At 43.2% G+C, this 24,125-nt stretch overlaps 1 protein-coding gene across 1 annotated transcript in view; it reads left to right on the top strand.

Moving 5' to 3' along the window:
* The window catches only part of valopa (vertebrate ancient long opsin a), a 58,250-nt gene that overhangs the window by 11,114 nt on the left and 23,011 nt on the right, over positions 1-24,125 (top strand). The window contains exon 2 of the mRNA XM_068053336.1: positions 16,608-16,818. Within this exon, the coding sequence (XP_067909437.1) occupies positions 16,608-16,818 (211 nt within the window). The remainder of the gene's footprint in view (positions 1-16,607; positions 16,819-24,125) is intronic.

Genomic DNA, 24,125 nt, shown 5'->3' with positions numbered 1-24,125 from the left:
AGGGCATGAGTTATAAAGAGAGATTGGATAGGCTGGGTTTGTTTTCCCTGGAATGAAGGAGGCTGAGAGGGGACATGATAGAAGTATATAAAATTATGAGAGGCATAGATAGGGTAGATAGCCAGAGTCTGTTTCCCATGGTCGGGGTGACTAAAACTAGAGGGCATAGATTTAAGGTGAGAGGGAGGAGGTTTGAAGGGGATCAAAGGGGTAAATTTTTCACACAAAGAATCGTGGGTATCTGGAATGAGCTGTCTGAGGAGGTGGTGGAGGCAGGAACAGTAGCGACATTTAAGAGGCATCTGGCCAGGTACTTGTATGAGCAAGGCACAGAGGGATATGGAATTAATGCAGGCTGGTGGGATTAGTATTAGTGGCATTATGGCCAGCATGGACGCAGTGGGCCGAAGGGCCTGTTGCTGTGCTGTATGACTCTATGACTCTATGACTGTATGACATATGTGCTTATGGGCATAAACTTCTGCATGCCTGATTGTTACACTTTTTTGGGGTAAAATTCGGTAGCTCCTGAAAATGGGCACAGATCATAATGTGGGAGTAATTACATTCCATGCGATTCAGGCAACACTAAAACTTCATCCTGCCTGCTCATTTAAATGATAGTACCGTGCAATCTAGCACTAAAGGTGCTGCTGAGTGGCTGCGCACCTCAGCAGGGGCCCAGTCCATGTGAGGCTACCACCACTTAAAGCTTGTCTGTAGTACCTAAAGCCAGCCTGCACTTTTTAAATTGGAGGCGTATTCTGGCTGCAGCTGGTGCTTTCCAGATGAGGAAGAGTGTCTGACCTGCAAGAAGAGTGTATATGGCACATCAGCACAGAGAGTGGGCTCCAAAATTCTCTGATACAACACTGGAGGCCTTGGCGGAGGAGGTGGAGAGGAGGAGGGATGTCCTCTTTCTACAGGGGAACAGTGTGAGGCAGTGGGAATAGATAGCAATCACTGTCAATATAAGCAGTGTAGCCCCAAGGACCTGGATGCAATGACCTAACACAAGACAATTAATCTTCAAATGCTATATCCTTACAAATGAACCACTAGCCTCAGACATTGCTTAATTCATCACACCACCTTCACTCACTGACCAACCATCTCTATGAACCAAGACTCATACTGTTATGATCCTGTAGTTGTTTTTACAGGAAGAATGTGGTGTGCCTTTAAGGCTGGAAAAAGAGCCATACTGCTTTAAAGCAGCAAGCTGTTAAGACTGAGTCAAAGAGTGCATTCTTGTTGCCCAGGATACAGCCATTCAGGACCAGAGACCAAGAGATACATTGTTACAATTTAATTTTGAACTGGCTTATAGTGGAAACAGACTGTTTTAACTCAGAGAAACAGACAGACAGCTGTGTGTTAGCACCTGAAAGGAATGTTCTCAGTCCAGTTAAACTGCAGGAAGAGAATTTAGTCTGTTTATTTATTATTCTCCCTCAAAATTCTAAAAGTCAAGCCAAAACAGAGATCTCTGATAATTTAAACTGAAGGAAGGGAAGTTAGACTGTGACAATCTTTTATCCCTCAAACATTCTAAAGCCAAATTGATTCATTAAAAGGGGTTTGCAAGTTGTTAATTGTTGGGAATTCATTGCTGGAGAAGGAAAGCATCAATTTCAACTTCTGAATTAGACTACGGACTGTTCTACTGTTGAAGAACCTTTTCCCCCCCCCCCATCGGACGGCTGTGAGGACTTCAAGCAACCTTGGACTGTTCCACATCTGGCAGGAGCTTAAATCTGCAAGGACTGTAATTTTTTTATATTTTAAATGTTGTTTATATCTTCATAGTGTTTAAGAATTTAGTTTTTCTAATTAAACAGTTAATTTGCTGATTTAAAGACATCTGGCTTGGTTAGCCTCATTCGGGGGTCAATAGATGGTACAATTTGGCTGGGTCTTTCTTTAATTTGGAAAGTTTAAAATGATATGTTAGGCAATCTGTGGAGGGACTGGATTGAATTAACAGCGCGTTTCTCCCACCACAATCAGAATCGTATATTTTGATCGGGGGCTTTGACTGGAGCGGTCGGTCATAACAATACCTCACATTCATAGCTTTAGCTCACCCTCACATGCTTAGCACTGCTGCAAGCTTCACAAACATCTCATAACTTGCACATACTGCTAGCTATTCAACATGACAACCACATCATTCCAATAGATTGTGCCACACTGACACACTTGCCCCTCTCTTGCAGGACAAAGTGGTGCACATACGGAGGCAGCAGCACCTACTGGCAGGGACAGATATGGCTGCCTGTCTTTACACCCCTGGAGGAGACAGTGGTCACCATCATTGAAGCAGCCATGACTGAGGTTAGGGCCAGCGGTGGGGCTGTATCCATTGAAGATGATGGTACGTTAATACCTAATCCATCTTCTCATATTGCATTTACCCCTCATTCCACAACCTTTTTCTGATTTACAAGCTGCAGATGGGTTAAAGATGCACTTCTTGTTTTCTTCCCCTCTCCTCACTGCGACCTTATCCTTGTGCCTTTCTCCTTTCAGATATCCAAGAACTGCAAACTGGTCTGGCATTTGTGGTGGAGAAAGAAGTGATAGAGGAAGAAGAGACTGATGATGAAACACTGTCATTCATTGTCATACTCTCAGCCATCAGTTCAGATGCTGACGCTGTGCGCACTTTAGAAAGGAGCTTAGAGGCGGGATCAGCACATGTTGAGACACTGTCTTGAATACCCTGCACACAAGGCAAGGGAAAGGATAGCACAGGTGCCAGCTCCCCGGAGGGCAAGGTGCCACATGAATTATGTTGCAGGGAACTCAGATAAGCACTTCAATGAGGCAGTGTACAGAAAAAGGCTGATGGGTATGCACACAGAAATGCTTGGTGCATTGACAGCCCTGCCAGAAAGCCCATTTTCACTGTCAAGGAGCATGGAGGAGCCTGGCTCCAACTTGGCGCAGGGGTTTTCGCAGAGCTTGGAGTCCGTCTTTTCCAGCGGAAGTGGTGGCCAACTTCATAAAAACACTTGCAGACACAACCATGATGCAGTGTCTGAGCTTCCATTGCAGCATAAGCAGAAACTGCAAGACATTAGAGTGCTGCAGTGGAAGCTCAGACAGAAATCATGCAAGTTCAGCTTTCTGCCATGCAAGCGTAGCTTGCTGCCAGGAAGATACAAATTACTGCCTTTATGGCTGCAGATGCCAGAGTTCAATGGGCTTGCAAGGTCTTGTGGCACCTATGCTGTGGTGGTACAACACAACACAAAGCCTGGCCTTTCGGGGCCAGAGGTGCACATGGTCATCCTGCAAGGCCATCTGCAGCCTCCCCCACTGAAAGTCAGCAGACTTCCGCCAGCCATGCTGCAGCCACTGGGGTAACACTGTGTAGGGACACTAGGGCAGGCAAAGACGAATGGAAGACAGGCACGAAGGGAATGTACAAAGGTGATTAGTTGACCTTATTGTGAAATATTGGATGGTTTGTTTGACAAAGTTCATTTGGAATGTTTGTTTTATGGTGGCTTTTATTTCAGCTTTGTGGCCAAAGGGATCCTGTTATGGCCTGCAACAGATGGAAGGTATGGTGTGGGATGGCTGTTGAATGGGGAATTTGGGTTGCATTCGCTGGTACTGGAGACAAATGAGCTGATCTTGGACATCCCAGCCAGAAAAGTTATGTGTTGATTGTCTCCTCCCCTTTTCCTCCTACTGATTCTCCTCCTCAGCTGCTCACGTATGCCCAAGTGCTGTGCCCTCATAATGAGGAGGTTGTGCAGGATACAGCAAACCACAACAAATTGTGACATACACTCTTGTGAGTACTGCAGGGCTCCCCCAGAGGGGTCATGGAGCGGCCATGAAGAGGGATATTCTCCCTACCAGGAACCCGCTGGGACGCCACCTGGCAGTCTCCCCACGTGGCAGCGGTGCCTCCTGATGCTAGTAAAATGCCAGCAAAGGCAGCAAGTGGCACTTAATTGGCATAAGGCAACCATGCCACTGAGGTTCCCACCACTGGGAATATCCCATGGCAGCAGGAAGCCATCGGGTTCCCCTCCCTCGCCTTCCGCCACCATTGTTTGAGGTCTCCTGTCCCCAGAGGGTTGGTCAAATCCATCGAAATGTCTTCCCCTCTCTTTGCATACAGTATGTCAGTCAGCTCCCTCTATAACAGTGGACAGCGAACTGTGAGATGTTGCAGATACCGTCTGCTCCAGCCTGGAAGGAGGCTGATGCAAACAAGTTCATGGCTGTAGTCACCTTCACAGCACCTGGAACTGTCTTCCCCACTCTGCTGTGAGGCTGCAGGTCTGTATGCAGCACATGGCAGATTTCAGCAAGGAACTCCTAAGTGAAGCGAAGATGTCTTGCACGCTATTCCTTCCTGTGACTGAGCTAGGAGATTTGCTCCCTGAAAACCCTGGGTGGATATAGCCTCCCTTTGAGAGCCCTTCTCCCCATCTCCTCCCTCTTTGAGCAATCTGTCCTTCTCTGTGTCACCTCTGCTCTTTCTTCCTGTCATGTTGCAGGCTAAGGGGGATACAGATTACAGCACCAATGACTGGGAGCAAGTGGACTGAGTAGAACACTTGACGTGAAAACCAAGGCCTTCAGCACATGCCACACAATTCCCTGTAGACTTAACCAACTTTATTTTTAATAGTAGTACAAACCACCAAACACTTCTACTAACTCAGCAAAACCTTTTAAATAGCGCTGATGGTCGTTTTTTCCTGATGGCGAACGCATGTTCAGTTGTACAAGGTTAAGAGAGGATGTTAATTAGAATGTTCAGGTCAAAAATGGTGCCATGGAGTCAAATCAGTGATACATGCTGACTGATGTCACAATCTGCCTACACTGCATTCTTCCAGTGTACACTCCCAGTGCCCACGCTAACAACCTCATTAAAATGGTGTCCAGAATGGCCTGCACCAGAAATATGCACACATGGCATGGACACTACTTTGGACCCAAAACATCTCACATAGCACCAAAAATAGAAGTGCTTCACATCCAAATAATGTGGCATTTATCTTTTGAGAGCACATAGGGAGCATCCTTACTCTCCAATCATTGACATCAACTTCAGATAAAGTTAAAACACCTTCAGAGTATTCATTGAACTCCATAACATGGACAAAAAAGCTGAACTCAAGAAGTGAGGTGGCAGTGACTGCCCTTGACATCAAGGCAGCATTTGACCGAGTATGGCATCAAGGAGCCCTAGCAAAACTGAGGTCAATGGGAATCAGGGGGAAAACTCTCTGCTGGTTGGAGTCATACCTAGTGCAACCATCTCTGCTCCAGGACATCACTGCAGAAGTTCCTCAGGGTAGTGTCCTAGTCCCAACCATCTTCAGCTGTTGCACCAATGACCTTCCTTCAATCATAAGGCCAGAAGTGGGGATGTTCGCTGATGATTGCACAATGTTCAGCATCATTTGCGACTCCTCAGATACTGAAGCAGTCCATGTAGAAATGCAACAAGATCCGGACAATATCCAGGCTTGAGCTGATAAGTGGCAAGTAACATTCACGTCACACAAGTGCCAGGCAATGACCATCTCCAACAAGAGAGAATCTACCCATCTTCCCTTGATTTTCAATGGCATTACCATCGCTGAATTCCCCACAATCAACATCCTGGGAGTTACCATTGACCAGAAACAACTGGAGTAGCCATATAAATACCGTGGCTACAAGAGCAGGTCAGAGGCTAAGAATCCTGCTGCGAGTAACTCACCTCCTGACTCCCCAAAGCCTGTCCACCATCTACAAGGCATAAGTCAAGTGTGTGATGGAATTCTCTCCACTTGTCTGGATGGGTGCAGCTCCAACAACACTCAAGAAGCTCGACGCCATCCAGGACAAAGCAGCCCGCGTGATTGGCACCCCATCCAAAAACATTCACTCCCACCGCCACCAATGCACAGTGGCAGCAGTGTGTACTATCTACAAGATGCATTGCAACAACACACCAAGGCTACGCAGGCAGCACCTTCCAAACTCGCGACCTCTACCACCTAGAAGGACAAGGGCAGCAAATGCATTGGAACACCACTACCTCCAAGTTTCCCGTCCAAGCCACATACCATCCTGACTTGGAACTATATCGCCATTCCTTCACTGTCGCTGGGTCAAAATCCTGGAACTCCCTAACAGCACTGTGGATGTTCCCACCCCACATGGGCTGCAGCAGTTCAAGAAGGCAGCTCACCATCACCTTCTCAAGGGCAATTAGGGATGGTCAATAAACGCTGGCCTGGCAATCGATGCCCACATCCCATGAATGAATAATAAAAAAAACTTAAACAGATTTAATACCACATTAGAGCTATAGTTCCTACAATGTCAAACCCAAACATATGAGGCTGTTACCTTTCAGGTTATCCTCAGCATTTTTCTGTAGGGAAAGGTTGGGATCATGATGTGTTTCCAGAATTGTATCGCAGTGTTGGTTCCACTGTACTCTTCTGCAGCAATGCTATCATGGTATGAATGCACTCTTTGGATTATAATGCTTGATTTGTTGAATGTTGCTTTGAATTCTGAAATCTAGTTTACAGCTCAAGGGAAGCTGGTTCATTTTACAATTCAGACCCTGAACATACATGAGGAAGGTTCTGTTTTAGTTTCCTTTCCTATGGTGATGTCACAGTTTTGATATCAAAGTTATTAACAGTCTCTCCAAAAATTAATCTGGAAAAATGGCTACCATGAGGGGTACCTCTTTCCAGCTGCATGGCCTTTGTCTTTAATCTCAAACTGTGTATTGTACTTTCTGTTTTCTTGGAATTCCTATGCGTGCATCTCAACATGAATTTAACCATATTTTAATATAACGGCACTGTATCAAACTACAAAAAAGAATGAACTAATAACTGACACAGAATATGTAGTGCAACATTACAGCCTAGCAGCAACAGGAAAACAAATGAATGAGTCATTTTAAACAGGTGTTTTAGTGATTTACTGATAATGTAGTTTGTGAAGGCTCCTCTCTGGTACAGCCCTGAGTGAAACCCATCAGGCTAGATTTAGTTCCTGTTCTGTGCTGAGTCTGACATCGCCAAACGTTTCAACCATATGATAAATGTCAGGGATATTGTTAGCATTCAAAGGGATTTTACCAAATTGTTTGAGTGGACTAAGGAATGACAGATAGTTTTTAATGCAGCTAAATATAATGTTTACCCTTGCAAACCAGCAATATTTGAACATGAAACATTGAACAATGATTAGCTTTGCCCATCTTTGCCAATGGATGGTAAATATTTGGATGTGCCTATTGACTGTTCACTGCACAAAAGTACAATCAGTACTTAAGTAAGGAGCTAGGAGGTGACCAGCAGAACGGAAGCTCAGCTTGGAGTACATAAAAGAGGAGCTTTGGCACATGGAAGCCAGGAGGTTAAATGAGAAAGCTTGGGTGAATAGGGAAATCTATCCAAAGGACTATCGAAAAATTGGCCTGATGGTATAACATATGGGAGGCACAATCCTCGCAGACAAGGCTACAGCATGCAAATAGGAGGCAACAGGCCATGATTGTAAAACATTATGGGCTGTGAGAAGTATGGGGAAAGTAATGGTCTATTCACATTTATATTAAAATGAATTTTTAAAAAAATATGCAACTTTAAAAACTTAAAAAATTACATGCAGCAACTCTCTGAAAATGTAAAATATGAGAATAGCAAAAGAGATTGGCAGATGGAGTTGAGCGACAGAGAGCAGAGGTCAGAATTTTTCTCCACCCCAGCGAGAAGGACGGTGGCGGGGGGTGGGGGGCGTAAAATCAAGTGGGAGGCTCTGGGAGGCCTTCCTGGCCTACTCCTGCCTCCGCCTCACTTGACATGGGCCGCGGGGGTGGGGGGGGAGGGGGGTTGCGAGAAACGGGCCGCCTGCCCCAGTCCGATCAAGGCCCTTAAGTGGCAAAATGGGTGTCCGGTAGACATGAAAGGCCGCCCAGTCGTCCAGTGATACCTGACGGCCTTCCAGCGCCCATGGGGGGGTGGGGGGTGGGGGTGGGCTGACAATCGGGCACAGGGTGCCCGATTGAAGGCTGCCCCTGCTTCCCCAACCACTCCCAGGACCTGAGACACCCCCTTCCCCCAAAACGACCACACTTGCCTCGCTGGGTCGCGACAGATCTGCCCGGCGAGGCAAGCCACACTTACCTCGGTCCTGGCTCCATGTCCTCAGTTGGGCTGCAGTCCCAGCAGCACCACCAAGAGCCTGATGGCATTGATCATAGTGAATCATAGGTTTTATAAGAACAGGGTTATCAGCTAAACTCTATTACCAAGAAAATTGATTTGTTTATATGGGAGCTGGGAGCACTGTGGTGAGGGTGGGAAAGTCAGGAAGCTGGGAACACTGGTAAAGGAAGTTCTAGGATCTGGAATCACTAGAAGATTTGAGGCATGGAATGGAGGTTACAGGCTCTGCAAGCATTGGGACAATTAGATAGATAACAGGAATACAGTATTTACAGATATTCAGAAGATATTCAATAGGATATGTCACAAAACGTGTGTTATAAACATCAATTTAAAAGAAAATTTAGGAGCATGGATAGAAAGTTGCTGGACAGACAGGAATTAAAGACTGAGGATTAATGGTCTTGCTTGGACTTAAAACAGGGTCAAAGTAATGCACCACAATAGCTGGGTGTATTTGTACTCAACAGAGGTAAATTATTTGGACTTGGGTGTGGAGAACAAAAGCTCAACACTTACATGTAAAACAAGCAGTAAAACAGACTATAAAAAATCAGAAAGATAGAGACAGGTTAGTGAAATGGGTAGTCAAGAGACAGATTCAATTTAATGTGCAGAAGGTTGAGATCATATATTTTGGGAGAATAAACAAGGAATGGGAATATAGACTCAATGAAAAGACATGAAAGGGTGTGGATGAACAGAAGAACTTAGGGGTGACAATACTTAATTCCCTGAAAATATGAGTGATAGTAAAAATGCACTGAAATGTCAAGAGCTGTCCTAAAACTGGTATTTTCAACAATCCTGCTAAATTCTGGGAAAAATAAAGATGCTTAATCATTCTGGGGAAGCACTCAGTTGCCAAAGGATGTTTCATTGCTAACAATTATGTGACGGAAATCACACCTGCCAAATGGAAACATATTAATTTTGTCATGTGGGACACTACTGAAACTTTTTTTACTGGACAGTGCACAGAACTTGTTTAAAAAAAAACAACAGAACTGAATGGCTGAAAACATGGTTGCACATTTGCATTCTGAGAGACAGTTGAATAGAGAGACAATGGAAATGCTCACTGATTCAATTAACAAGATTGGTCTGGGCAACAGTAATGATCCACATTTTGTCTGTGTAAGAGCCAGCACTCCAGTCCTCACCAAGTGTGTCTAATAAGCCTTGAAGTCCAGCAATAACTCCCTCCACCCACCCCCCACCCCCACCCCGCCCCAAGAACCTGCTGGCCAACCTGGGGACTTTTTGAATTGTGCCACACAGAAAGGGCAGACTGCAATTTGAAGACAAAAGAGAAGGAAGCTCTCTCATTATCTCTCTCCCTCAAGCAAAGTCCCAAGGACCCACAGAAACAGCTTAAGCCTCAAGACAGAGGACCTCTTCAGCCTTCTGGTATCAGAGAAACAAGTTTGAAAGTGTGCACTGAGCCCTGTGAGAACTGCAAGACCGCAACGCCAATTAAGGACTTTACATTTTTTTTGTATTCATTGATTAGATGTCGGCATCACTGGCTAGGCCAGCATTTATTGTCCATCCCTAATTGCCCTTGACAAGGTGGTGGTGAGCTGCCTTTTTGAACCGCTGCAGTCCATGTGGAGTAGGTATGCCCACAGTGCTGTTAGGAAGGGAGTTCCAGGATTTTGACCCAGTGACAGTGAAGGAATGGCAATATAGTTCCAAGTCAGGATGGTGTGTGACTTGGAGGGGAACTTGCAGGTAGTGGTGTTCCCGTGCATTTTCTGCCCTTGTCCTTCTAGATGGTAGAGGTTGCGGGTTTGGAAGGTGCTGTCTAAGGAGCCTTGGTGCATTGCTGCAGTGCATCTTGTAGATGGTACACACTGCTGCCACTGTGCGTCGTTGGTGGAGGAAGTGAATGTTTGTAGATGGGGTGCCAATCAAGCGGGCTGCTTTGTCCTGGATGGTGTCGAGCTTCTTGAGTGTTGTTGGAGCTGCACCCATCCAGGCAGGTGGAAGGTATTTCATCACACTCCTGACTTGTGCCTTGCAGATGAGTCAGGAGGTGAGTTACTTGCTGCAGGAATCCTAACCTCTGACCTGCTCTTGTAGCCACGGTATTTATATGGCTACTCCAGTTCAGTTTCTGGTCAATGGTAAGCCCCAGAATGTTAATAGTGGGGGATTCAGAGATGGTAATGCCATTGAATGTCAAGGGGAGATGATTAGATTCTCTCTTGTTGGAGAAGGTCATTGCCTGGCACTTCTGTGACATGAATGTTACTTTCAACTTATCAGCCCAAGCCTGGATATTGTCCAGGTCTTGCTGCATTTCTATACGGACTGCTTCAATATCTGAGGAGACACAAATGGTGCTGAACATTGTGCAATCATCAGGAACATCCCCACTTCTGACCTTATGATGGAAGGAATGTAATTGATGAAGCAGCTGAAGATGGTTGGGCCGAGGATTCTACCCTGAGGAACTCCTTCAATGATGACCTGGAGCTGAGATGATTGACCTCCAACAACCACAACCATCTTCCTTTGTGCCAGGTATGACTCCAATCAGTGAAGCGTCTTCCCCCTGATTCCCATTGACTCCAGTTTTGCTAGGGCTCCTTGATGCCATACTTGGTCAAATGCTGCCTTGATGTCAAGGGCAGTCACTCTTACCTCACGTCTTGCGTTCAACTCTTGTGTCCATGTTTGAACCAAGGCTGTAATGAGATCTGGAGCTGAGTGGCCCTGGCGGATCCCAAACTGAGCATCACGAAGCAGGTTATTGCTAAGCAAGTGCCTCTTGATAGCACTGTTGATGCCACCTTCCATCACTTTACTGATGATTGAGAGTCGGCTGATGGGGCGGAAATTGGCAGGGTTGGATGTGTCCTGCTTTTTGTGTACAGGACATACCTGGACAATTTTCCACATTGCCGGTTAGATGCCAATGTTGTAGCTGTACTGGAACAGCTTGGCTTGGGGCAGGGCAAGTTCTAGAGCACAGGTCTTCAGTACTATTGCCGGAATATTGTCAGGGCCCATAGCCTTTGCAATATCCAGTACCTTCAGTCATTTCTTGATTTCATGCGGAGTGAATCGAATTGGCTGAAGACTGGCATCTGTGATGCTGGGAAATTCAGGAGGAGGCCGAGATGGATCATCAACTCGGCACTTCTGGCTGAAGATTGTTGCAAATGCTTCAGCTTTATCTTCTGCTCTGATGTGCTGGGCTCCCCCATCATTGAGGATGGGGATATTTGTGGAGCCACCTCCTCCAGTTAGTCGTTTAATTGTCCACCACCATTCACAGCTGGATGTGTCAGGACTGCAGACTTAGATCTGATCCTTAGCTTATATGATCACTTAGCTCTGTCTATCGCATGCTGCTTACGGAGTTTGGCATGCAAGCAGTCCTGGGTTTTAGCTCCACCAGGTTGACACCTCATTTTGAGGTGTGCCTGGTGCTGCTCCTGGCATGCCCTCCTGTGCTCTTCATTGAACCAGGGTTGGTCTCCTGGCTTGATGGTAATGGTAGAGTGGGGGATATGCCGTGCCATGAGGTTACAGATTGTGGTTGAGTACAATTCTGTTGCTGCTGATGGCCCACAGCACCTCATGGACGCCCAGTTTTGCATTGCTAGATCTTTTTGAAATCTATCCCATTTAGCACGGTGATAGTGCCACACAACACGATGGATGGTATCCTCAATGTGAAGGTGGGACTTCATCTCCACAAGGACTCTGCGGTAGTTACTCCTACCAATACTATCATGGACAGATGCATCTGCGGCAGGCAGATTGGTGAGGACGAGGTCAAGCATGTTTTTGCCTCTGTTGGTTCCCTCACTACCTGTCGCAAAACCCGGTCTATCCTTTAGGACTCGGCTAGCTCGGTCAGTAGTGGTGCTACCAGCCACTCTTGGTGATGGACATTGAAGTCCCCCACCCAGAGTACATTCTGTGCTCTTGCCACCCTCAGTGCTTCCTCCAAATGGTGTTCAACATGGAGGAGTACTGATTCATCTGCTGAGGGAGGGCAGTAGGTGGTAATCGGCAGGAGGTTTCCTTGCCCATGTTTGACCTGATGCCATGAGACTTCGTGGGTGCTGGAGTTGACGTTGAGGACTCCAAGGGCAGCTCCCTCCTGACTGTATACCACTGTGCTGTCAACTCTGCTGGGTCTGTCCTGCCGGTGGGTCAGGGCATACCCGGGGATGGTGATGGCGGGGTCTGGGACATTGTCTATAAGGTATGATTCCGTGAATATGACTGTGTTAGGCTGTTGCTTGACTAGTCTGTGGGACAGCTCTCCTAATTTTGGCACAAACCCCCAGATGTCAGTCAGGAGGACTTTGCAGGGTCGACAGGTCTGGGTTTGCCGTTGTTGTTTCCGGTGCCTCGGTCGATGCTGGGTGGTCCATCCGGTTTCATTCTTTATTGACTTTATCGCGGTTAGATACAACTGAGTGGCTGCTAGGCCATTTCAGAGGGCATTTAAGAGTCAACCACATTGCTGTATGTCTAGTGTCACATGCTGGTCAGACAAGGTAAGGAGAGCAGATTTCCTTCCCTAAAGGACATTAGTGAACCATCTAAACCAAAAGACAGTAACTGAATTATTTTTATTGCCAACCTTACCTAAGCCTCCACCTTTAATTCTTTCTCCACCTCTGTATCTATTTGTGTGTGTGTTTATCTCATATGCATGCTAGTGTGGTTGCGTCATGTATTTTAGTAATTTTAACCAACTTAGAGTGGTAAGGCTAATAAACTTACATCTTTCTTGTTTAAACCTAAGAAAGCCTGTCTGATTGGTTCATTTCCAATTACAATTGGAGAGCAGTGAGCAAGGACTCACTGAGGGGTTAAGCTAAAAACACGGTGTTTTAAAAGTTAAATCCTGTTCCGGCCAAACCAGGAAAGGGCCAGAGGGGAGCCTGAGACCCCTTCCTCACCCGGCCGTAACAATTAGTACCCATTAGTGGCCCAAGCTTTTCGAGATTGAATGGTGGGTTTTGTTAAGAAAAGTTTTAATCTTGTACCTCACACTGTCTTGTTACATTATTAATGGCCAGGCAAAACAAAAATATCCTGAGAACTGAATAAAGACCTGTGATACCAAAGAGAGGACAGGCATTGGAAGAAGGCCACACAATTACAACAGATGGAGATTCACCACCCTGACATCTCAGAGACAGGCTAGACCACCAACTCTACTACACTAACTCAAAAGGGCCACGTTATATACCTCTTGAAAATCTTTGCTCAAGATTTATGCTTATCAGTAATATGTTGAACTGAATAAACTTTTAATATAGCCAATAGAATAGCATTCAACAATGTTAACTTGTTAGCTATACAAAGAGCCTAATCTAAACCAATTTTGCTACTTTTTATTAATCTTGGACATTGTGAACTGTATTACTAAGCTCAGATATTAATACCATTTGTCAATAATGGGCGGCATAGTGGCGCAGTGGTTAGCACCGCAGCCTCACAGCTCCAGCGACCCGGGTTCAATTCTGGGTGCTGCCTGTGTGGAGTTTGCAAGTTCTCCCTGTGTCTGCGTGGGTTTTCGCCGGGTACTCCGGTTTCCTCCCACCACCAAAAGACTTGCAGGTTGATAGGTAAATTGGCCATTATAAATTGCCCCTAGTATAGGTAGGTGGTAGGGGAATATGGGGACAGGTGGGGATGTGGTAGGAATATGGGATTAGTATAAATGGGTGGTTGATGGTCGGCACAGACTTGGTGGGCCGAAGGGCCTGTTTCAGTGCTGTATCTCTAAATAAAAATAAATAAATAATAACTACATAAGTATCTTGAATATGCTTCTGTTTGATGTTAAATTACATCTTAATGTATTGTCATAAATACTAATAAATATTTCATGGTCTTTCTTTTTAGTGAACTTGGCAATAAGAGTTTGAATCATTCATTCAGTTTTTTTATGTATTTTAGCAGGGAATTGGCATTGTAAATGTTAATAAGGTCTAGAGTCTTGATGTAAAATGTAAGATGATTCAAGCAAGCCAAATTCAAGTAATTAGTACTTCCCAAGAGATAAATTCCCATAATATTCTTTGATGAGATGTTATGGTAAGCAAATTAAGGATTTGTCTGGTACACTTTGCTTAAAATTTATTTTTACTATTCATTAAAATTTATTCATTCACCAATCCCAGTGTTCTTGCAGAGTGCAAGTAGATAAAGCCATAAAAAAGGCCAACACTATTTTGTTTTTGTTACTAGTGCCATCGAGTACAAGAGTAAAAAGTAATGTTAAATTTATATAAAACATTGGCAAGACCACAGTTAGAGTACCATGCAGCTTTGAGCATCCCATTATAATAAGTGCACTAAAGTCATTGAGAACATAAGGCATACATTCTCCAGAATGATGCCAAGAATGAGGAAATTTCTGCAGTGCAGCAGAGAAGGCTAAGAAAAAATCTAATAAAGGTTTTTAAAGTTATGAAAGATTTTGATAGATTGCACAGGGAAAAAACATATGCTTAAGAAGTCAATGACAAGGGATCATAAATTTAAAATTGTAATGGAGAGCGAGGAGAGAGGTTAGCAGAGGTGTCTTTACACAGAAGAATTTGAACATGGAATGCTTTGCCACAGAGAATGGTTGAGGCAGAGAGACTTGTGTATTTTAAAGGAAAATTTGATAAATATTTCAAGTAGAAGAAACAGAGCTATAGGGAGAGCACAGACGTAGTGGGATTGTTTCTGAATTGTTCTTCAAAGATAAGATGTGTTAAATGGCATTCTTCTGTGCTGTAAGTCTTTATAGTTCAATGGACATTGTGCATTTCAGTTAGTGAGAAAATGGAGGATGCATTTTTATTGAAGAAAAATTTTGACTGATTTGAATGTTTCATCAAGAAATACTTACACCAACAGTTTTTTATTGAAAAGTTAAATTATAAATGTTCACAGAGGAAATTTCAATGAAATATTCATAGTTTTTCCAAAAAAGTAGGATTTCTTGCCTAATGGCAAGAATGACCATTTCTGGTCTCCATCCCTATAGTTACTTTAGTGATCTCAATGACAGGGAGTAGCTATGTATATCATAAATTCGACCATAACGCCATTGGAGCCATTTATCATTGGGAAAACATAATATTGGCAAAGAATCCTGTGACTCCTCTTGAAATGAATGGAGTTATCTGAGACACAGGTGGCTGTTTCTTACCAATGAGCAGCTAAGTGGAAAAGAAGGCTCAAATGGTAGATGATAATTGGATCAGGAAATTCAAAGTTTTTAAAATTTTTAAAAAATCTATGATTCATTGTCTCAATGTGCAGTACCTAGTGCAAAGCCTGGCTGGTCAGCCACACAACTTTCCATCTGCTAAAATAATCCAATTTAAATCTGGGTAAAAAGGACTCAAATGTTCAGTGGTCTTATTTGCAGGTTTTTGTCCATTTTATACATGACCAAAGTCATTGGTTATAATTGCAGAGAGAAATTGTGTGGCTATATGTTTTTGATGTGGTTGGCTGCAATTTCTGTAGGGGTTTGATAGATTTTATCCAACATTCAGTTTCTACCATACTTCAGCAGTATTAGTGTGGAAAATGTGAGGGGGCAGAAATCAGGGACATTGACCTTTTGAGAGAGAAGGATGATCCACATGTGTCCCTCGCAGTCTCTGGTGATTTTTATCATATGCAGTAGCCATAATTTTCATTTATGTTGAATTCTAATTCATTCAAACTACAAAAAAATCATGTACCTGGATGTCTACTGCTCAATGACTTTTCTTCCATTGTTGAAAAAAAAAACCACTTGCAAGATACTATGCATAAAATCTAGAAATTACGTTGTATTATTCCATATATTAGTATAGGTTCATTCTTATCATTTGGAGACATTAACAAATGTATATGATTAAAGATGTGACATTAAACCTAGTAACACAGTATAATGTATGATGTAGTGGACCAGATATTTTTAATACAAGTAGTGCTTTTCAGAGTTAACTAATTAATTGGCACGTTGGAAAGTGTGTAGGAGGCTCAGTGTCATTGAATGAATACTGCATGACAGTATCTAAGTTACAGAATACTTTGGAGATCCTTAACATAAAGCTTATGGCAATGCAGCTCAGTTCTAACTAAAAGCAAATGCATATGCTGAATTAGAATGGGTGCAACTCTGCATAATAAATTAAGGCACAGTCGAGCAAAATGCTGTTAAATATACTTTAGCTACAATGAAATGCTATCAATATACTAAACAGAAGAATAGATCTTGTGAGGATGACATAACTTTCTACACTTTCGATATTTTAAAAATTGTATGAATATAAAATAATTAATGGAAATTTAAGTTACACCGACAAGGTGATTTCTGTTGGATGTGAGCTTTAATAGGTTTCTATGTCTATCTTACAGGCATTGTGGCACTCTGGTCATTAGCGGTGCTAGCCTTTGAGCGGTATTTTGTGATCTGTCGACCATTGGGCAATATCCGCCTACAGGGGAAACATGCTGCCTTCGGCATTGTCTTCATTTGGGTATTTTCTTTCATCTGGACCATCCCACCCACTATTGGTTGGAGCAGTTACACTCTCAGTCCAATTGGCACGACATGTGAACCGAATTGGTGAGCCAGCAGCTGAAGAAAGAATGATGAAATGCATGCAGCTAAGTATTAGTAAGAGGTTTATGATGTATAGTTCTTTTGCTGAAGTTTTGCTAAGCTACCCTGTTATAGATTTGAATCTGTATCTTCCTTATTCTACATATTATGTATAGTATTGTGTTGCTATATTTCCAAGCTGTAGATGACGTTAAGTTGTTGGAATCATGGAATCGTTTCAGCACAGAAAGAGGCAATTCAGTCCATTGTGTCTTTGCCAGCTCTTTGCAAAAGCAACTCACCACCACTCCCCTACCTTTCCCCTGTAGCCCTGCAAATGTTTTCTCTTCAGATCATTTTCCAATTTCCTTTTCAAAGGCACATTAAATCTGCCTCCACATGCTTTCAGATAGTTCATTCCAGATCCTAACCACTCGCTGCATAAAAGATTTTCCTCATATTGGTTACCATTCACCTTAAATCCGTGTCCTCTGGTCTTGACCCTTCTGCCAATAGGAACAGTTTCTCCCTATCTATTCTGTACAGATTCCTGCAGTTATGCACGATCTCATCCTGCAAGAGAGAGGGATGAATGTGCTGCAATATGTTTGGGTGATGTGCCTGCCATAGCTGAATAGTTGGAGACATGTGGAAGCTGCAAGAGGTGGCTGTAAGGCTGGCAGCAATAGTAAGTGAATTTGGATGAAGTGAAGTATCTGGATGTTAGCATGAGTCCTGACTGCTGATGGGTGAGTGATGGGGGTGTGGTGCATTGAGCAGCGTGTGAGGCTGGTGGTGCAGTGGGTAGATGATGTCCTTTGAAGATGCATTCACTAACCTTGACCATCCCTGTGAGGTCATTGAACATTTTCCAGTACTTCAGCCAGGTCCTTGAGGCCAGACTCTGGGAATTCACCTTCCTGGTCTCCTGCTGCCATTTCCTTCTCAGGGTGTGCCTTGAGAGCCTCCTGACACCTTGTGGAAACATGGCGTTGCTCTTCCGTTCGACATTAGAACGAAATAAAATAGGAGCAGGCGTAGACCATATGACCCCTCAAGCCTGTTCCGCCATTCATTACGATCATGGCTGTTCTTCCGCATCAACTCCATTTTCCTGCCTGCTGTCCATATCCCTTGATTCCCGAGAGACCAAAAATCTATCTCAACCTTAAATATTTGTAATGACGGAGAATCCATAACCTTCTAGAGTAGACAATTCCAAAGATACACAACCCTCTGAGTGAAGAAATTTCCCCTCATCTCGGTCGTAAATGATCAGCACCTTATTCTGAGACTGTGACCCTTGTTTTCGATTCCCCAGCCGAGGGAAACAACCTCTCAGTGTCTACCCTGTCAAGCCCCTTCATAATCTTGAACGTTTCAATGAGATCACCTCTCATTCTTCTAAACTCCAGAGAATATAGGCCCACAGGACAACCCTCTCATCCCAGGAACCAATCTAACGAACCTTCGCTGTACCACCTTCAAGGCAAGTATATCCTTTCTTCGATATGGAAACTAAACCTGCGCACCGTACTCCACGTGTGGTCTCACCAAAGCCCTGTACAATTGTAGGAAGTCTTCCTGATTCTTGTAATAAAGGCCAAGATGCCGTTTGCCTTCCTAATTGCTTGCTGTACCTACATGTTAACTTTCTGTGTTCCTTGTACGAGTACACTCAAGTCTTTCTGAACAACAGCATTTAGAGTATTCATCCCTTTTTAAAAAATTCTGCTTTTCTATTCTTATGACCAAAGTGAATAACCTCACACTTCCCCACCTTATACTCTATCTGCCAACTTGTTGCCCACTCACCTAACCTGTCTATATCTCTTTGCGGCCTCTTTGTTTCCTCCTCACAGCTTACAATCCTACCGAGCTTTGTATCATCAGCAAACGTAGATACATTACTTTCAGTCTGTAATGTAGGTTGTAAATAGCTGACGTTCCAGCACTGATCCTTGTGGTATTCCACTAGTCACAGCCTGCCAAATCGAAATGCCCAATTTTTCCCCAATGTTTGCTTCCTGTCCATTAACAAATCCTCTATGCATGCCAAAATATTACCCCCAACCCCATGAGCCCTTACCTGGCATTTTAGCCGTTTTTGTGGCACCTTATCAAATACCTTTTGGAAATCCAAGTACAATACATATTGGTTCTCCTTTATTTACACTATTAGTTACATCCTCAAAAAGATTTTGTTATGCTCCCTGTGGAGTCCACCAACAAACCAAAGAATCGAATCCAATTTAGGAAACAAAAAACAGCGCACAAGATTTCACTTTTATAAATTTTACTTTAACATTCAAACCAAAACCAACATAAATTAAACTTGAACTAACAATTAAACTACAGTTGATATATATCTTAAAGATTACACGTTAACTATCAGATGCAACAATACAGGATAATGCTGAACTGTTGCAAAGTCTATCAGGTCTTTGAACTTTTCAATTAGATCTCCAGATCCTGTTTCCCAACTTGCAAAGACCTGTTTCCACTCAATGGCAGTTTCTCTGCAATCTGAACTCAACCGATACCATCCGCACCAAATCTGTGCACCCTTCCACAACTTCGTAGCCTTGTTCACAACAGTCCTGGTGGTGTAGCTTCACTGGTCTTGCCTTACGTAACTCTTTAAGGCACTGAAAACAATGGTAGCAATTTGTATTTTCCAAAGATCAGCTTCCAGAACACAGGTTTGAATTCAAAGAGCTTGTTTATTTAAACGACAACTCCCAGATTTGCAGCTGGCTTCACCCCGCAGAGCTTTCTTGTCTCTGGTTAAAAAGAAAATCCTGTTTGTTTTGTTAACCTGGTTCTGATCTTCCAAAACCTTGAAGCCTTTAGTTTCATTTGCAAACCAGCTATGCAGGCACATCACCCAAACACATTGCAGCACATTCATCCCTCTCTTTTGCAGAATGAGGTTGCGCAAAACTGCAGGGAGCAGCAAAGAACTCACGGGGAAGAAACACACCTGCATCCCCTGAGGCCTTTGGAGGAGACAGTGCTCTGCATTGTAGGGCCAGCTGTGACTGACACCATTGCATCAGACATTACCAAAAACATTCAGGATGGCGATATGTTCCAGCCTTATGCCCTTTCGCAAATCCCACTTCAACTGCTTCCTGCTATCTGTGAAAGCTGTAGGTGGTTTGGCCATGGACCACTTGCTTCCACCCCATTCCCCTTCCCTCAATACAACCCTCCCTTCTGCATTTCTGCTTTCAGACACCCAAACAATTAAAAAAAAAACAAGTTCTTAATATCTTGAACTTTTTTTAACAAATAGCATATTGTACACTGTGCAGGTAACATTTTCCTATGTTACAATTGCATATATCGTATTTACAAAATAACCAAGGCTTAACCAATTACAAAGTTAAGATTAATAAGATTCAGACATGGTAAAATTTTCACATTTTAGAGCTTTCCTTCACTCTTACACCTTCTGTTTAAACTCTGGCCAGAGTATCAGCAATTACATCGCTTTTCCCTACAATATGTACAATTTTCAATGTAAATGGCTGTAACATTAAGCTCCAGCGAAACAAACTGAAGTTCTTTGTTCTGAACTTTTCCAGAAACACAAGTGGGTTGTGATCTGTATAAACCAATATTTCTTCCTGACTATTGGTTACACATACCTCAATCTGTTGTAAAGCCAGTGCAAGACTTAAAACTTATTTCTCGATGGTCGAGTACTTTCTTAGATGTTTATTGAGCTTCCTAGAGAAGTAGCTAACAGGCTGTTCCAAACCAGCATCATCACCTTGGAGCAGCATCACTCCTACCCCTACATCACTGGTGTCAATAGCCACTTTGAATGGTTTATTAAAATCTGGGACTGCAAGAACTGGTTCTTTTATTAGAATGCCTTTAACTTCTCAAATGTTGTTTGGCATGACTCTGACCATTCGAACTTCACATTTTTCTTTAACAAATTAGTCATTGAGGTGACTACTGTGCTGAAATTAAGGACACACAGACAATTCAGGAACATACAGAAGATTTGCATCGATGATTCCAGATTTAAGCAAAAGCAATCACCATGTGTGCATAACAGTTGCCAGTTTTTCCAGCTTTTACAGAGACAAACAACAACCCAGGGCCACACTAGAGCAAATGGCTAGCAAGATTAGAATGCCTAATGGTAGCACTCGATATCAATACACCCCAAAGTAAGAAAGCATTACTCCGACACTATACTGGTCCTAAAGTCGATGATATCTTTGATACACTCACTGACACTGGAACCAGCGATGATTATGACGCAGCGAAGAATGCTCCAACAAGTTGTTTTCAACCGAGGGAAAATCCTCACTATGAACTTTAATGTTTTCAGGCAAGCAAAACAAGACATGTGCGAGACCCTTAACCGCTACATGATGAGACTCAGAAGTCTGAGCCAGAATTACAATACTGGGCCCCAACGAAAAGCAAGATCTACCTACAATCCACAGTGAACTCGAAGACCCATAACAAAAACTCTTCCGATATTGCCTCAAACTTTTCCACTTTATTTCTTCTGCTCTTTTCTGTATTTATCATCTGTGTGTATCACCGATGCATGCCAGCATGGGTGCATCACGTATCCGTAGGCGTCAACCGAATTAGAGTTTAAGTTTAATAAATTTCAACTTTTCTTCTTTAAACCTAAGAAAGCCTGTTTGTGCTGGTTTCTTTGCCTTATAATTGGAAAGCGGTGAACAAGGATTCACCAAGGGGGAGCTAAAAACACGGTGTGCTTAAAATTAAATCCTGTTATGGTAAGAGCAGGTGAAGGCTGAAAGGGAACCCTAGACCTCTTTCTTACCTGGTCGTAACAACAGAGACAAGCTTATTGTTACGTTTTAATTGAGATAAATTCCAGAATTTGCACTATGGGTCATGGGGACCACAGGAAATCTACTAATAAATGTGATACTGGAATAAAACATAATTATTTGAAACACTTTATGAAAAATCTATTTTTCAAAAGTTTGACTTTACCGTGAATTACATTGATGATTACCTTTAAACACCCAAGCTACTAATAATGTTTTAAAATTCAAACTAGTTGTGGATCTCTAAGGAGCTGATAAGTAATTGTTAAAAAAACGAAAAATTATTTTGTTTGTTAAATGTCTGTATTTCATATACTTTTAAAAACATCTATATAAAGTTGATTTGACCAAGGTTCAGAATAATATTGATTGTAGGATATCAGGAAAACACGATATGCCAAATGAGAAATATTAAATCATCAGTTTGAAACATGCATTAGACTTTTAATTGAAAAAAACTCCAACAGTAATTTTTTTAAAAACTGGCAGCCAAGATGGCCACCACAATTTGAATCTGAAACACCTTTACACATTCAAAGGCCCAACTACAGATAGAACTCTGAAAAGCCCTCTGGACCCAGAACAATGGCTTTCTCTAAGTAATTGAATTACCTAGGATTGCTTCAATAGCATGACAGTCAAGACCATCCTGACACATTGACTTTGAAATAGCAAACTCATCCGAGTGGAAATACTGGCATCCAGGAACCTGTGGAGGCAATTCTGAACCTTGTATCTCATTAAAAACAAAGGGGATTGAGAGAACCATGTGACCATCTGTCCATCTCTGAAAAAAAGTTTTGTTACACTCACAGAAGATAAGCAGTAACTCAAAGTGTGCAGCAGCAGAAAGCTGCATGTTTCCCTTTCTCCCCAGAAAACATCAAGTTTGAAAACCATCTGCGACTGTAGATCCTCCAAGTCTATAGAAAGCTACAGCCAGCCACCAGACGAAGAGAGCCAACTTCAGTTCTGCCTTCAAGAAAACCCTGAGCAAAGCTGGCCGGCCACAAAGTGAATTTTGACCAACCAAGGACTTCAAGAGTACAACTCCAGCCAGACTACTGAATCATCCATTTTACAGACTGTGTACTTAAGTTCCATTTATTCTGGACTTTAATCCAACCACCAAATCTATTTTCCTCTATAATCTATTTGTGTGTGTGATTCTCGTGTGAATGTGTAGGGCATTTTTAGTATTAATTGAAATTGGGGTGAGAGTGTTAAGTATAATAAACTTACCTCTTTCTTGTTTAAACTTAAGAAAACCTGCCTGATTGGTTCTTTTACAATCACGGTAAAGGTAAAAAGGTAGAACACTCACAGAGGTGGTAAGCACAATCACTGTTAAAAAGGATTAAACACTGTTGCGGTCAAATAAGAGGAAGGGCAAAAGGGGAGCCTGAGATTCCTTCCTCACATAAAATCAAGTGGGAGGTGGGGTGTTTCCATTTCCATCACATAACCGCCCCCGCTGCCACTTTAGCAGCAGCAGCCAGGATCTTCAGCACCTGAGGAGGCTGCCTGATAATACCAGGCAGCCTTCTTGCAGGCCTGGCTGGGGTGGCCCTTTGATCGGGCACACTGTGCCTCACAGAGGGCCCCCCAGCAGCACAAGCCTTCCCGATGGAATACCTCTCCCTGCCCTCTTGAACAACCCCACCCCCCTCGCTGGGGCCCAGCCAATTGTCCCCAGCTAGCCCAAAACCCCACTCACCTTTATGAAGGCTGACATCCATGGTCCTCTTCTGGCTGGGCGTAGTCCCAGCAATGGCCACTGCTCTCGGTGGAACTGCTGGGACTGAAGAGCTGCCAGCCCACTGATTGGCCTACAGCATTTGGAGGTGGGACTTGTTGCCTTAGTGAAGCACAAGTCCCGCCTGAGACCAACTAAGGGCCTTGGCCATGCCAAATTGTTGCACGCTTCCAGGCCTGGCAGAGGCCTCCTCTGCCATGTAAAATTCTGGCCTATGCTTTCTGTACTGTATAAACTACTGCAGAGTAATAGATATATCGATATTCTAAGAACAAAAAACAAAGAAAATTACAGCACAGGAACAGGCCCTTCGGCCCTCCAAGCCTGCGCCGATCCAGATCCTAAATCTAAACCTGTCGCCTATTTTCTCTTCCATCTCAGAAAGTAAAGTAAATCTAGCAGGATTTGTAGTGCCAAATCCTGTCATCGAATAATGGAGTGGCATTGAAGATGAGTGTAGAAAACTTCATGGTTTAACGTATCTTATTATTTCAGCTGAAAGATCTTACAACCATTGACACTATAAATTACAGGAAATACTCAGCAGGTCTGGCAGCATCTGTGGAGAGAGAAATATTAACACTGTTTCTTTCTCCACAGATGCTGCCAGACCTGCTGAGTATTTCCAGCACTTGCTGTTTTTTTCAGATTTCCAGCACCCACAAAATTTTGCTTCTACGGTAAATTATTTATGGATTGCAGTGACTATTGTTAAATAGGGAAGCATGATAGCCATTCTGCAA

This window comes from Heterodontus francisci, chromosome 20 (genome assembly GCF_036365525.1).
Source record: "Heterodontus francisci isolate sHetFra1 chromosome 20, sHetFra1.hap1, whole genome shotgun sequence".
In the NCBI taxonomy this organism is placed as follows: Eukaryota; Metazoa; Chordata; class Chondrichthyes; order Heterodontiformes; family Heterodontidae; genus Heterodontus; species Heterodontus francisci.
The sequence above is the reverse complement of the archived record's forward strand: the minus strand, read 5'-3'. Positions and strand labels throughout refer to the sequence as shown.